Genomic DNA, 15,468 nt, shown 5'->3' on the forward strand with positions numbered 1-15,468 from the left:
ATTTCTCTGATATTCCATATTCCGGTCACACTTTAAAATGCAGTCATGTTAATTAACTTTAGTTAATGACAACTAAACAACTAACAATGACCAATACATTTGTAACAGTACTTATTAATCTTTGTTAACATTAGTTATTAAAAAAATACATTCTTTAAGGTTCTCTTGGTTCCTTGCCACTGTCGTCTTTGGCTTGGCTTGCTCAGTTGGGGACACTAAAATTACAAAATATACAAATAAAATTAATTAATTAGGTCTTATTTAATTCTATAAACTATAATACTGATCTGCCAACATTGGTGCTCTATGATAAATTAAAATAAGCTGATAACATCACTGTTTTCTCCAGAACGACTGTACAGCCAAATCTAATTTTGTTGCAATATTATCCTGTTTAACACTGTGAAGCTGCTTTGACACAATCGTGATTGTAAAAGCACTATATAAATAAAGTTGATTGATTAATTGATTTAAAAAATAAATAAAAAATACAGCTTTTCATTTTAATTCATTAGTAAATGTTGAAATTATCAAATGTTGTTAGTAGTTGGTAACACATAACATCATCTCATTTGTTAACATTAGTTATAGTTTTTACATTGAACATATGCATACAGCATTTATTACAGTCCATATGTAATATAGTACATGTAAGATTAAAATAAGCTACGGTTAATTAACGCTGTAAAAGTATTGTTCATTTGGCTATTGGTCGACTTTTTGAAGACAATTTTATATAAAAGATATAAACAGTTTTTATTGTTTACTTTATTTTGTAAAGTCTTAATGAAATCAAATTTCATTAAGATTAATTCAATTTCATTAAGTTATATTTGTATAACTTAAATTATACAAATATACTTCCATGTACCTAATCTCACTTTATTAACCAATGCTTTTGCTGCTGACCTTCAATGTTCCAATTCAACCATACAGATGAAAAATAACTTTAGATAAGCAGCACATTTGTTTCTTTCCTTTTATGTCTATTGCTGAAGTTCAAATGTTGAATCCAGAATGCCAGAAGAGCTGAAAGGTTTGTTTTACAGTTGTTGTTTTGCTCAATAACTGTGCAGCTGTGAATTTGCATTTCCTTCAGCCTGAGGCTTATTCATTTCACTTCTGGTCTGAAAGGGCCTTTACATTTGCCAAAATATAACTTTTATTATTAAATAAAAAAAAACATTAAACCCAGCCCAGGACAGAAAAAGTAACGTAAAAGTAATTTAACACATTACTTTCCATAAAAAGTAACTAAGTAACTTTTAAGGGAGTAATATAATATTGTAATGCACTACCTGTAAAAGTATCTTTCCCCAACACTAGAAATTAAGATATTCTACCACCCTACACTTTCTCAGCGTTACCACCTCTTTTGAGCGTGACTTCGGTTGTTAATATTTCATGCGCTCTTTGAAGTGAGGCATGCAGTAAAGAGCACTCAGGATAATCAAGTTCAGCTGAATTCTTGCTCTGTGCCACCTGTGACACTAAAAACATTACACTGGAATTCAGGGTAAAGGGCAGAAAGCAGGCCTGAGTGAAGTAAATCTCAAACATGACACTCACCTTGGGATGAAGTTTGCATATCCATCCTAACATACTACGAGTTGGCAGGCTAAAAAAATTGTCTGCTAAAGATACCTGGAAGCGTTATTGGTAGATTTTTGGTGTGCAGCGTGCTTTTTAGGCTAAAATTATTCCTTGCACAACAGAAGACAAATTTGTGATTGTTTTCTATAAAATTATTTAGGGTTAAAAGTTGTAATTTATTTTGAAATAATACATCTAGCTACATCTACCTGTGTTATGATTTATCACAAAAAAAATATATATATTTTGTAAAATTAACTTAGATAATTGATGTGGTTCAAAAACATAATATTTTGAGTTTCTGTTGATTAAACCAATCCCATTTTTTGTAGTAACTCAAATGTTTAGATTCAATTAAGAACATTTTTTAAAGGAACCACATTATTTACTTTTTAAGTTAAACTAACTTAATTTTATTTATTTTTTTACAGTGTAGATACAAAACAGACACTTGTATGGCAGAAAGTATTAAGAAAGAAGAAGAAAAACAAAACAAAAACCCCAGGCTTATATTGACTGCTTCAGTAACAACGAAATTGCATTTGTGAAATATGTCTGTCGCAGTGCAGCTTCAAGGAGTAAAGCAGTTCCAGTTTAAAACATATACATTCATTTGAACAAAATAATTAAGAGGTTATGAAAAGGCAAACATGTTCAAATAACTGACTATAACTCCTTTGGTCTCTGCCTTAAATATCCATGGTTTTTAAACAGACTACTTTTATGATTATGATTTTTGTATGATTATATTTATATGGCTCCATTCAATATTTTTTTTGTCATTTTTTGTGACCATTAAAAGTTCAGTTTTATGTAGAACAAGTAGAACAGTCTTCTTAAAAATGTGAAATGTTCAATTATTTATTTATTTTAATAATAATGATATATTATATAATCAATTCATTATTTATGACAAAATGTCAACTCTAACATCTGAGAAACTTTAAAACAATAAAATATTTATGTATATACACTAAATAACATGTACAAATAATATAATATATTTTTATATAAATAATACATATTTAAGAATATTTATTTCCACATTTCCACATGTACAATGAAAGTGTTTTAAATTTTTTAAATTCCTAACCTTTTCTGTCAAGTAATATATTCTATATAAAATAAAAAATAGCTAAACCTTACATGATTTACAAATATATATATATATATATATATATATATATATATATATATATATATATATATATATATATATATATATATATATATATATATATATATATATATAAAATACAAGTTATACTTGATCTCACATTTGTGCTTGGAATTAGAAAAGACAAGAGATTATACAACAAAGATACAAATTTAGAGAGCTTTTATTTTTACAGCTTGAATTTCTATCCAGTGTCTCAAAACATAAAAAATAAATACAGCTATTTCTTAAGAAATCCAGTGTCTTTTGTTGTCAAAAATTATTTAAAAAAAAAACACCTGCAAGTCTCTTTCACTTCTGTGTCTTTGGAAGATGAAATATGAACTGTCAATTAATAATAATAAAAAGAAAACACATTCATTTTCATTTCCTTGAGTCTAAGGGCAGCATCTTCACAGTTCAAACATGATTAAAAATCACCACTGAATATTGTGAAAGTTGTACAGTGTTTTTAATGGACTTTTAGTCATGTTTTGGGACTAGAGCACCAGAGAAACCCAAATGATTAACGCTGCAAATCAAGTACAAAACATTTGTGATTAAAACACGTCGGATAAAAATAGTCTTGCATTAAATGTTATTAAAAATGCTTTTCAATATACAAATGTGCCTTAAAAATATTACAATTTCAAAACAGCAACAGCAAATATATATATATACACAGTAATTACATGAAGAAGATATGTCAAGAGAAGGATCTCCTCTATGAGGACGGGCCAAGCAGGGCACTTGGTGAACATTTCAGCATTCTGTGATTTACGTTTCGTAATCGGAAAACGTCTCTACACAGTTCCAGCCTTGTGCGATCATACAAAATTACGTACAAAATGACTTAGTCTTATTAAGTCTCTTCAAGTCCACCAGTCACTCAGTCAGAGCGTGTTGCTCGGCATGCTGGGATGGTTGAAGTCCCACATTTAGTGGTTTGGCACAGTTTCCATATTTCCTCGCTGACCCGGTCTTGCGTGTTTAGATTCGTTCCCTTATTCTTCCCTTATCAGTCATTTAACAGGCTGACATCTCCAGTAATACTGTTCTCCGATGGAGCCTGGACCCCTGGGACACGCTGGAGAGCAAGGTGCGCCTACAATGAGGGTCTCTGGGTAATCCACCTTTGCTTTCCACCTTCCTCCCACTGTCGAGGGCTGATATTCTCCCCTCACGAGGGCAGAAGTTCCTCAGGTTTCCTGCTGGGTCAAATTGATGTTTCATTACTGCCGCTGTAGTGAGCAGAAAGGGAGAGAAAAGGAAGGAGGATACATGCGGGTTAGGAGGGTGTTCTGCAGGAATACAGGCCGAGTACAGCAGCCGCATGCCACATGGACAACAGGTGTAAAGGAAGACGTTCTTTGTTTTCGGAACACATGCTTCAACAGACACAAAGAGCTGAATAGAATTAGAGGGCTCAGGTTTCAAAAACATGCAAAAATATATTTTCAAAGGGTGTTCTATAAACGGATATAATGTAGGGGTTGAACGACTTTAAGTCTTTGTTTTTTATCGACATTTATGTGATGAAAGTCGATAACTAAGCACTCAAGACTCATGCACAGCTATGGCCTATGGCATATGATACAGCGCTGCCCACAAGGCTATTGCTTCTACATAACAGCTCGTTTTGATCAGTCCTTTTGTCTTGGGGTTGATATATTTATCACACTGACATTGACCGGACCTGGACTGGACTTTACATCTGATCGATTGGTCCTGTCTGCCTTGCTTCTTTCGTGTCTGTAGCTCTGTACAGCTTTGTTTTCAAATCTCTATTTAATAACATTCCTTGTTGTTTATACTGGTAAATATAACATACTCATCACCATATGTTGTTTAATATTGCCTATCACATTAAATTTGACATTGCTAGCTTTAAATCTAGATTAAAAAAAACGTATTTCATGTTTTCATAATGGGGTATTGTTTCTTAGCCTGGATGCCAGCCGAACTCAGTCCCGCCTACAACATTTGAGCTTGGGCAGTTCGGTCTGGACTTGATCCATAGAGGAGTAATCATGCCCAGACAGAAACTGTTTGGACCAATGAAATTGTCAGGGCGGGCTTTAGACAATGATGGACAGATAATAAACAGCAATTTAATCCTCCACGTCATCAAAAGTGTTTGGATTGAATTTGTTCAAATCCTAAACGGAGAGTATATGTTTGTATATGCATTCACCTTCACTTTATCTCTCAGAAATGATGATCATGTACTCTGTATATCCTTAAATTCTTTCTTTTTTTTACAACACCGGCGTTTATTCCAGAGCGCGTGCAGACAGGGTTGCCAAGTTTTTACAACAAAACCCCCCAACTAATAGCCCAAAACAATAGCATCTCTGGAAAAAAAATGCTGTTTGGGGGGAAAAATGTTGGTTTTATTTTGGCAAGGTTGCCTCCTAAAATTCACATTCCTGGGTCTATAAATCACATAATTTAGGTTGCTTCAACCTGCGGACATGGAAAACAACCCGCGAGAAAAAAACGCAGATTTAGCAACACAGTGCAGTTGAGTTCTGTTTCCATTTGATAACTAACGTTATGCACCGCTATGCTGCTCTGACTGGTTCTATCCAATAGATGTCTTTCCTGGTTCGGTTGAAACACGCCCCATAATTACAGCTCAATGAAGCAGTAGCAGACTCATATTCTGACTAGAATTGAGTATGACCATGTCAGTCTAATTGTTTGTAGAATTGAAAAAAAAATTGAATTTAATCTATTTTGGAATAAGGCTGTAACATAACAAAAAGTGGAAAAAGTGAAGCGCTGTATGAAAACTTTCCGGATGTTGTTTATACATGTAAAATATTGTAAAGGGTTTATATTGTAAAGTGTTTTAGTATCAACAAATGATGCTATTATTAATAGTATAATAGAATGAACCCTATAGCGTGAATTCTGCCTTTATTTTTGCAATAGAAAACAAACAGTTAATAAAAGATAGATAGATAAATAGGTTTGGTTAAAGCAAGATGGAATGTCAAAAAGCATCTTACTCAGAGTCTGACTGGTTGCCGCCGTTAACGGTCACTGATCTTAGATTCATGGCCATGCCGTTCTGCTGTTCTCGTGGAGGGACGGGCGGCCGATGAGGGGGCTTGATGAGGAAGTTGTGGCCGTTGCCCCCATCATTAGAGGCTATAGAGGGGGAGATGGTGGGAGGATTGTAGTCTGATAACTTCTCCCGAAGTTTGTTTTTCATGTTTTTGTCTGTCAGTGGAGGAGGATATGTGTTCTTATTCTTCAGAATACCTATGAAAAGAAATTACATGGGGATATTAGCATGTATGTAAAATGTACAGCAAACTAAATCTATATTCAACCCCTATATTAACTCTTTCACTGCCACTTAGGGAATTTTCCGACAGTCCATGTTTTCACTGTTATATGGTAGGGGGCGCTATTACGCATCTTCTGAAAGAGTACAGAACTTTCTATGTTTTCTAGTTCCAAACAACAACAACAAAAGCCGCTCAACTGATGTATTAGAGTTAATAAACGTGTTTATTTGCCAGTCTCACCTTTCCTCTGTTCCTGGTGGTTGGTTCCTGGTGCCTGGTGGTTGCTGTTGGCTTGGATGGAGGGTGTTGGATGGTCTTTGTCTTGAGTAGTCTCTCCAGTGTGATTGAGTTTATTTTCCTGATGGAGCTCCACGTTAACTTTCGTCTCCACTCTCAGTCTCTCTGCCCCTCCGGGATCTTCACTGTCACTGGCTGTCATGGTTTCAGTCGGCCAGTAAGGCTTGACATGATTGGTCACAGTGTCCACTGAAACACAAATGACAGGGGTTAATGTATTTTGACGCATCAGTAACTTTCAAATACATCCATCACTCACAGATTTCCATATTTAACGTAATTATGAAGAGAATACCTTCTTTTGTACCCTTTGGAGTGCTGTGTAGTGGCTGTCTCTCATTATTCCACTTTGGCTTCATGTCGATATCTTCATCATCGCTGTCGGACGAGTGAGAGGAGGCGTACGAGCTGCTGTGTTCATCTAAGGAGAGCTCGCTGTCCGAATCTGAGTCTGAATACACACAGCCTTGCATTAATCTCAAGAGTCTCAAGAGAAGCTAAGAAGTTGTAACAAATTCAAATTAACAAACATATTTTGTAGTTCACAAATATAGATGTCAAACTACCCTACATGTGGACCACAAGTGTTATGTGTATATCAGTGCTGACTTGGAAAAGTTTTTTCATACCATCTGCTTTAGTGCCGTTATGGAAGAGTGAGCCGTCAATGTCAGTGTGTCCGGCTTTAGCATTTCCAGATGAAACACTGGGCTTCTGACCCAATTCATCCCTGTGTAGGAGTGAAAGAAGGAGAATGAGAGCGATAAAAGACAGATGCCCCACATATGACCTCTACTTGCAGTGAGATTAGATTTGAGTGGGGGGAAAAATGAAAAATGTCCCATATATGACCAATTAGCCCATGTTGACTTGCTCTGTTATCTAAAGGTTCAGCTTCAAAAATTGTTTAAACTCTTAGCATAAAAAAATCCACTTCGTTACAAGCACAAGAGACGACTAGCCTATAATATATTTCAACTCTGTGAGCATGTAAAATTTGCTGCTCTTGCTGTATAAATAGACATACATAAATCCTGTAGCAGATCTAAGCAGGTGGAGATGGGGGAGGTGGAGGGGTTCAGAGGAACTGCTGCAGGACTAGCTTAAAGCAAACACCGAACCACACTGTTTAAATGTTGAGCAGGCAATATCCTTAGCTTCAGAGTCAGCAGAGATCAATCAGCGTGTGCTGTGTGGTAATGATGTAAAGTTACTAGCCACTCAAGATTTTCACTGGCCAAAATTTTGACATCAAGACCATGCAGAAAAACTGCCATATAGATCATTTGAATATTATCTCATAATTTGGTTGCAGGTATATTAGGCTGCTGTCACTTTAAGACCTGATATATGATGTATAATAAACCCATATATATTATTACACATGCATTTTCTTTCTTAACTGTTTACATTAATTTAAAACATAACTGACTGTACTTATGTTAAATACTCGCCAATAACGACATTTTGACATTATTTTGTGTGCTGTTGACTGTTTAAGCGCAATAAGCTGAAAAAAATAATTTAGATCTGAGAGACGGCTTTATGTACACGCACCTTTGGCACAACATCTGTGGGAATGAGTAAAATTGTGTGCGATACACGCAATCCCACACTGAAATTTTAAGCCCTGTAACACCAACAAGATGTTTTTCTGTTTTTTTTGGGGAACACTCTGTTGGCAGGGCTCAATCCGAAGGGCCGGGATAAACAGTTGTCTTTCAAATTCCCTCTTCACACAATAGGATAGCGCTACAACCAACAGGAGCAACGAAGGTGAAGTGGAGCTAGTAGATCAATTAAACTTTAGCTGTATCTAGTTGGCAAAACGTCCTTTTTTACGTTCTTTGATCTTTTCTCAAAGAAAAGCATAGCTCCAATTCTTCCAGAGTCGCTGGCAAAGCCATTTCTAAAGACTGCCGTTCACCAGCTTTTGAGTGAGTGAGGGGAGGCGGGTTTGTGTGCCAACTTGCTGTTAGAGAGATGAAAGACAGCACAGCTGGTATTGTGTATATTCATATATATATATATATATATATATATATATATATATATATATATATATATATATATATATATATATATATATATATATATATACATATATATACATATATATATATATATATATATATATATATATATATATATATATATATACATATATATATATATATATATATATATATATATATATACATATACATATATATATATATATATATATATATATATATATATATATATATATATATATATATATATATGTATATATATATATATATATATATATATATATATATATATATATATATATATATATATATATATATATATATATATATATATATATATATATATATATATATATATATATATATATATATATATATATATATACATATACAGGTCCTTCTCAAAAAATTTGCATATTGTGATAAAGTTCATTATTTTCCATAATGTAATGATACAAATTAAACTTTCATATATTTAGATTCATTGCACACCAACTGAAATATTTCAGGTCTTTTATTGTTAAAATAGTGAGGATTATTTTGGCATACAGCTCATGAAAACCTAAAAAAATCTCAAAAAATCTGCATATTTCATCCGACCAATAAAAGAAAAGTGTTTTTAATACAAAAAATGTCAACCTTCAAATAATTATGTTCAGTTATGCACTCAATACTTGGTCAGGAATCCCTTTGCAGAAATGACTGCATCAATGTGGCGTGGCATGGAGGCAATCAGCCTGTGGCACTGCTGAGGTGTTATGGAGGCCCAGGATGCTTCGATAGCGGCCTTAAGCTCATCCAGAGTGTTGGGTTTTGCGTCTCTTAACTTTCTCTTCACAATATCCCACAGATTCTCTATGGGGTTCAGGTCAGGAGAGTTGGCAGGCCGATTGAGCACAGTAATACCATGGTAAGTAAACCATTTACCAGTGGTTTTGGCACTGTGAGCAGGTGCCAGGTCGTGCAGAAAAACGAAATCTACATCTCCATAAAGCTTTTCAGCTGATGGAAGCATGAAATGCTCCAAAATCTCCTGATAGCTAGCTGCATTGACCCTGCCCTTGATAAAACACAGTGGACCAACACCAGCAGCTGACATGGCACCCCAGACCATCACTGACTGTGGGTACTTGACACTGGACTTCAGGCATTTTGGCATTTCCTTCTCCGCAGTCTTCCTCCAGACTCTGGCACCTTGATTTCCGAATTCTGTAGCCCATTTCCTGCACACGCCTGTGCACGGTGGCTCTGGATGTTTCTAATCCAGACTCAGTCCACTGCTTCCGCAGGTCCCCCAAGGTCTGGAAACGGTCCTTCTACACAATCTTCCTCAGGGTCCGGTCACCTCTTCTCGTTGTGCAGCGTTTTTTGCCACACTTTTTCCTTCCCACAGACTTCCCCCTGAGGTGCCTTGATACAGCACTCTGGGAACAGCCTATTCGTTCAGAAATTTCTTTCTGTGTTTTACCCTCTCGCTTGAGGGTGTCAATGATGGCCTTCTGGACAGCAGTCAGTTCGGCAGTCTTACCCATGATTGCGGTTTTGACCAGGCTGGGAGTTTTTAAAAGCCTCAGGAATCTTTTGCAGGTGTTTAGAGTAAATTCGTTGATTTAGATGATTAGGTTAATAGCTCGTTTAGAGAACCTTTTCATGATATGCTAATTTTTTGAGATAGGAATTTTGGGTTTTCATGAGCTGTATGCCAAAATCATCCGTATTAAAACAATAAAAGACCTGAAATACTTCAATTGGTGTGCAATGAATCTAAAATATATGAAAGTTGAATTTTTATCATTACATTATTGAAAATAATGAACTTTATTACAATATGCTAATTTTTTGAGAAGGACCTGTATATATATATATATATATATATATATATATATATATATATATATATATATATATATATATATATATATATATATATATATATATATATATATAAGTAGTAGTTAATTCTTAGTATGTTATGCTAAGAACAAGCTTGCATGGGGTGTTCTTACAAGATACAGTACATAATAATACTGAATCCTGTCAGCAAATTCACATTATTTACATATAATGATAAGTGCTTTGAAAATTACAAATGAACTGAATCTATAAACAGAGCATGAGATGTCACAGGGTTGCATTCAGTCTATACAATGAGACATTCATGGATATACATGCAGGAACAAGTTAGAGTTTGTGTATATTATCGCAGCACTGCAAAGCAGAAGCCATGCACATTTGCTCATGCATATGAAAAGAAAAAAGTCAATTAAATATGGCAAAAATATTAAAGTTATTAAGAAATGTCAAGTAGGATAAGAGAAAGTGAAATGTTATATAACCAGCGTGCAGCACTGTGCCCCAGCAGTAGCGTGTTACCTGTGTGTGTAAGTAAGGTAGCTGCTGTGACTCTTGGCTGACCTGACTGTGCTCTCCAGAGACACTGTTGACTCGCCGATGCCCGAGCGGAATAGTGCGCCGTCCTCCATGTACGTGTTATTACAGTTCAGAGTACGCTAAAGACAGAGTAAGAGCACAGTACTGTTAACCAAGCAAAATAATACATTTACAAATACAAGACCACTTCACAGCAAACTTCTTCCTTTGATATCAAAATTATATGAAATTATATTATTCCTATTGCTTGCAAATTACTTCACTGAAATTACTTGGTTAATCATTTGCTACTAGATACATTGACATTGAATCTAATACTAACTGATGTTTCCAGATCTGTAAAGGACAATTAATTTATAAATATTTAATTATTTTTACACTATTAAAAATAAAGGTTCTTAAATGGTTCTTTGGCAGGGTGTATAGTTCCATGAAAAACCTTTAATATCCAAAAGAACCTTTCCATTGCGCAAAAGGTTCTTTGTAGTGCAAAAAGGTTCTTTAGACTATAAAATGGTTAGAAAATTTTTTTCTTTAAAAAAACATTTCACAAAACGGTTCTCTGGGGAACCAAAAATGGTTCGTCTACACTGTAAAAAAAAATGTCTCCAATTGAAAAGTTTCTAGTGACTGATCACATCTAAATTTTTAAGTTGGCCAAACTGAAATTCTGTGAATTGATGCAATTTAATTAACAGAAATTCAATTCGCCCACCTTAAAAATGTAGATGTGATCAGTCACTTAAAATTTTTCAATTGGAGACCTGAATTGTTTTTTTTACAGTGTATTGGCATCACTGTGAAACCCTATTTTTGGTTCTTTATGGCACCTTTATTTTTAAGAGAGTGTATGCATTACAGTAACTTACCGTCAGTAGTGTGGTGCGCGTGGTGCTGGACTCATCAGGTAACTGTTTCTTCCCAGTGAAAACGTTCTTCAGATGTTTCCTCACTTCTTTATTGAACACGATGTGGAAGAAGAAAATGAATATGCCCTAAAAAACAGAAATATGAAAAGGAAACCTGTCTGTGTTAGTAATTTTGTTATGTGCTTTTGTCATTTTTATACATTTTTATTTGAGGGGACAGCAATTTGTTGTGGTGTCCAAACCCGTAGTGGACATTACCAAGCGCACTCATTCAATCCCATAATGCACCGCAATAACAAGTGTACAACTGACGTACACTCAACGGCTAGAGAATACCCATAATGGGTTACACCGAATGAATTCCTGCATCTTGCCAGAAGATGGTGAATCATCAGTCCATTTCCAAAAAGCTGGTCCAGTTTGGCTACAGTGTGATATCAAATTAAGGTTTTAATTAAGAATGTATATATTTTGTTTCAAATACAGAATTTGTTTTTATTTTATTTTTTTATTTTTTTATAGTTTTATGGTACAGTCACATTAGCAAAATTTCTAGCATGCCAAACATTTCCTTAGGCCAAAGTGTAGCAATGCATTAAGCACAGCTTACACAGTAACTTTAAAACCAAGCAGCTTTCGAATTCCCACAAACCAACTTCAACAAAAGCAAAATCTTCTTTGTTTTACCCTCATGTAAAACTCATGATGTCGGATTTCGGATAGCTGTGAAATGGCCTGTTGACTGGATTTTGGGAAAGTGCTTTTCCTTTTAGTTTTAGTTAATGATAGCAAAACATCTGTTGATGTATTAAGAGTATGAGTTGTTTGCTATTCGAATCAACAATGGTGTTTAAAAAACACTGCTGATGGACTGAAGACGAGGTTCAGTCTTTAAGTTTATTTTACGGAGGACGGAATCCAATGGGCTCTGGAAAGTGACATACAGTCCTACGTCACCAGACTAATCTTAACGCTACTTTAGACCACGATGGAAATGCAGACAGCAGTAGGTCTAGGGGGAAAAAAGTTCCAGGGACATATTGTTCCGGGTAATTACAGTGGAGACGGGGCTAGCTAAATGTATGTCTGTTACCTGCAGACAGCTGAAGATGGCAAAGAGGTAGTGGAAGGTCATGACATCGCTGTTAACAGCCATTAAACCCAGCACCCAGGTGGCGCTAATGAGCAAGAGGAGCAAAAAGGCCATCCGCATAGCAGGACTGGAGCACATGGAAAAACAAAAACACAATGAGTACCACTATACCCCATCAAATAATCCTCAGTAAATGCTCTCAAAGGAACAGGAAAACAACATCTTACATGACCCCAGACTTCTCATAGGAACGTTGTCTACGCCCACACGACGCCTTGGCCGCCAGCACAAAGATAACAATGTTGACCTGTTAAATAGATTATTTAACATTCAAGCAGTTAACGCGATTAGAGAATGACATGACTGATAGTTAAAATGATCAATCGACGACAACTGGATGGACTTACCAGCACCACTACAGCAATGGGTCCGGCAAAACTCCAGATGAGGGTGTCATGGACAGACAGCCAGCAGAAGTCAGGGTTTCCATATCCCTGAGGATCCAAACCCACAGCCAAACCTGATGGGACACAAACAATCAACATGACTTTTACACCATTTTAAGAAAACATGCTTTTCTCTGTAACACTTTCTTACTACCACCATGCAGTTGAAGGTGATTTCAACAAGTGCAACATGTTTCTGGATCCACATATTTGTTGATCCTGGAACAGATTCCAATCAACCAATCAGATTGGAGGGACTAGTTTACAGTTTACGTCAAGGTTAGACTTACAAACAGGTGAAGTAGGAACTACTACATCAGTGTTATTCACTGAGTATTTATGGATAGAGTTAGGTTTAGGGGTATGGATAGGGTTAGGACAATATTTTCAGACAGGACTGTTGCTCCAGGATCAACAAAATATGTTGAATATATCTTACTTGGCAAAATCACAGTAAACCGCAAGGCTAAGATTTTGTAGATGGTTGCCAGGGCATTGTTATTTGGTTGTTCCCAGTAATTTTTAGGGGTGTTGCTTAGTGGTTGCTAAGGTTTTCTGTGTGTCTTTAATGTGTTGCTATACAGTTTAAACTGTTTCTATTTGTTTTTAATCACACTGCTAGGGTGTTGCTATGGTCTCCTGAGTGATTGCTACGTGGTTGCTAGGGTTTTCTATGTGTTTTTTTGCAATGCTTTGTCTAAGTTGATTTGAGTGTTACCACAGTGTTCAGGGCTGCGTTTCCCAAAAGCATCGGAAGCTTAAGTTGATCGTAGAACAATTGCCACCAATGGTTTCTACGATTAATTTAGGCTTACGATGCTTTTGGGAAATGCAGCCCAGGGTGGTTGCTAGGGGGTTGATATTGTAGGGGGTTGCTTATATGTTCTAAGTGGGTTTTTTTTTGCATGTTGCAATGCAGTTGCTAGGGTGTTGCTATGCAGTTACATAGGTATTCAAAGTGTTTTTACGTTGTTAAGATGTGGTTGTTAAGTTGTTGGGAGTGTTGTATTTTAAGATATTTCTATGCAAATACTACATTGTTTTGACAATACAATCTGTTTGCTAAGGTGCTCTCATTGATTTATAGCATGTTGCTAGGTAGTTTCTCTGTGTTTAATACTCACTACACCTGTGTGTGTGCTACTAACTTGGATGGGTTAAATGCAGAGGACAAATTCTGAGTATGAGTTACTCTACTTTACTTTACCTTAATAGGACATGTCTTAGATTTTTTGCATTTTATTTTGTAAATTTTGTGATCAATTAAAAAGGTAACATTAGCACAATTTAAGGATCTGAAGAGTATTCATGTCCACAGCATGAAGCAGGCGGAGTTACAAACTGACGTTTGTTAAAATCCTTAACCCAAACTGTGAGCAATGAATTACAAAAAGGAGTAAAGAAAGCCAAACGGCCATTCATTGAGCTGGGAGGAGCAGAGAGGAGTCGGGTCAGCCTCTATTATCTGTAGGATAGGGGCTTTTTCACTGCTTTGAGCATGTGCCAGTGGAGAAAGTGACACCCATTATGGAGAGCGGGGCCATCGGAGAGAAAACAGGAAAAGAAAGAGAGCAAGAGACCGAGAGGTAGTAATATGAAGACAATGGCGTCCTGTCTCATTCCCACAGGGATCACACACTCACACACCATCCAAAGGTAGGGGCGAGTCCAAGCCCGACAACATGAATGTGGTGGTTTAAAAACATGTCTAATTACTATGGGAATTATTAGGGAAATTCATAAGCCGAAGGTGTGTATCTATGTTGACGTACTCTGCATGTGCATGAGCGTACAAATTCACTTTGAACCTGCAAAGATGTTGGGTTGGGTACTGTATGTACATGAAATAGTAATTAGGGCATATACTGAAGAGGGTGTGTGTGTGTGTGTGTGTGTGTCTGACCTGTAATAATAGCAGGTATCCCCCAGCCGATGGCGTAGTAGAAGCGCATGTGGCCATGGTTGATGTTTCTGACTTCGGTGAGCATGCGGTAAATGTGCAAACCCTCCACAAACGTCCAGGCAAACGTGCACATGTAGAAGTAGTGCAGGAGGATGGCTATTACCGTACACACAAACTACAGAAAGAGAGAGAGCATATTCTCATTACTGCAATACATTCAGATGCTTTATACTCAGAGTTTTTATTATTGCTGTAATACAGTATATTAGGAAAAATTTAAATAACACAAAATAATTAAAAACATAAATTAAAGGCAGCACAACAAATACTACCATGGGGCACAATTTGCAATTCTCAAGCCAGGTAATTTTAAAAGGGTTAAAATAATAAATTTTGGTGACATAAA

At 35.9% G+C, this 15,468-nt stretch overlaps 1 protein-coding gene across 5 annotated transcripts in view; it reads right to left on the bottom strand.

Annotated features, from left to right (window-relative positions):
- Window positions 1-2,937: 2,937 nt before the first annotated feature.
- Window positions 2,938-15,468, bottom strand: part of celsr1a (cadherin EGF LAG seven-pass G-type receptor 1a) — a 116,747-nt gene continuing 104,216 nt past the window's right edge. For 2 of the 5 annotated variants that reach the window (XM_067427177.1, XM_067427174.1), the window contains 11 exons: window positions 15,063-15,237; window positions 13,121-13,233; window positions 12,941-13,020; window positions 12,714-12,840; window positions 11,621-11,746; window positions 10,734-10,870; window positions 6,975-7,075; window positions 6,641-6,796; window positions 6,289-6,534; window positions 5,764-6,019; window positions 2,938-3,957 (listed from right to left, as the gene is read on the bottom strand). In XM_067427177.1, the coding sequence (XP_067283278.1) occupies window positions 3,930-3,957; window positions 5,764-6,019; window positions 6,289-6,534; window positions 6,641-6,796; window positions 6,975-7,075; window positions 10,734-10,870; window positions 11,621-11,746; window positions 12,714-12,840; window positions 12,941-13,020; window positions 13,121-13,233; window positions 15,063-15,237 (1,545 nt within the window). In that variant the 3' untranslated portion in view covers window positions 2,938-3,929. Of the gene's footprint in view, window positions 3,991-5,763; window positions 6,020-6,288; window positions 6,535-6,640; window positions 6,797-6,974; window positions 7,076-10,733; window positions 10,871-11,620; window positions 11,747-12,713; window positions 12,841-12,940; window positions 13,021-13,120; window positions 13,234-15,062; window positions 15,238-15,468 lie in introns of all 5 variants that reach the window. The other 3 variants (XM_067427178.1, XM_067427175.1, XM_067427176.1) reach the window with 2 other exon arrangements.

Source organism: Pseudorasbora parva, chromosome 20, assembly GCF_024679245.1.
Source record: "Pseudorasbora parva isolate DD20220531a chromosome 20, ASM2467924v1, whole genome shotgun sequence".
NCBI lineage: Eukaryota > Metazoa > Chordata > Actinopteri > Cypriniformes > Gobionidae > Pseudorasbora > Pseudorasbora parva.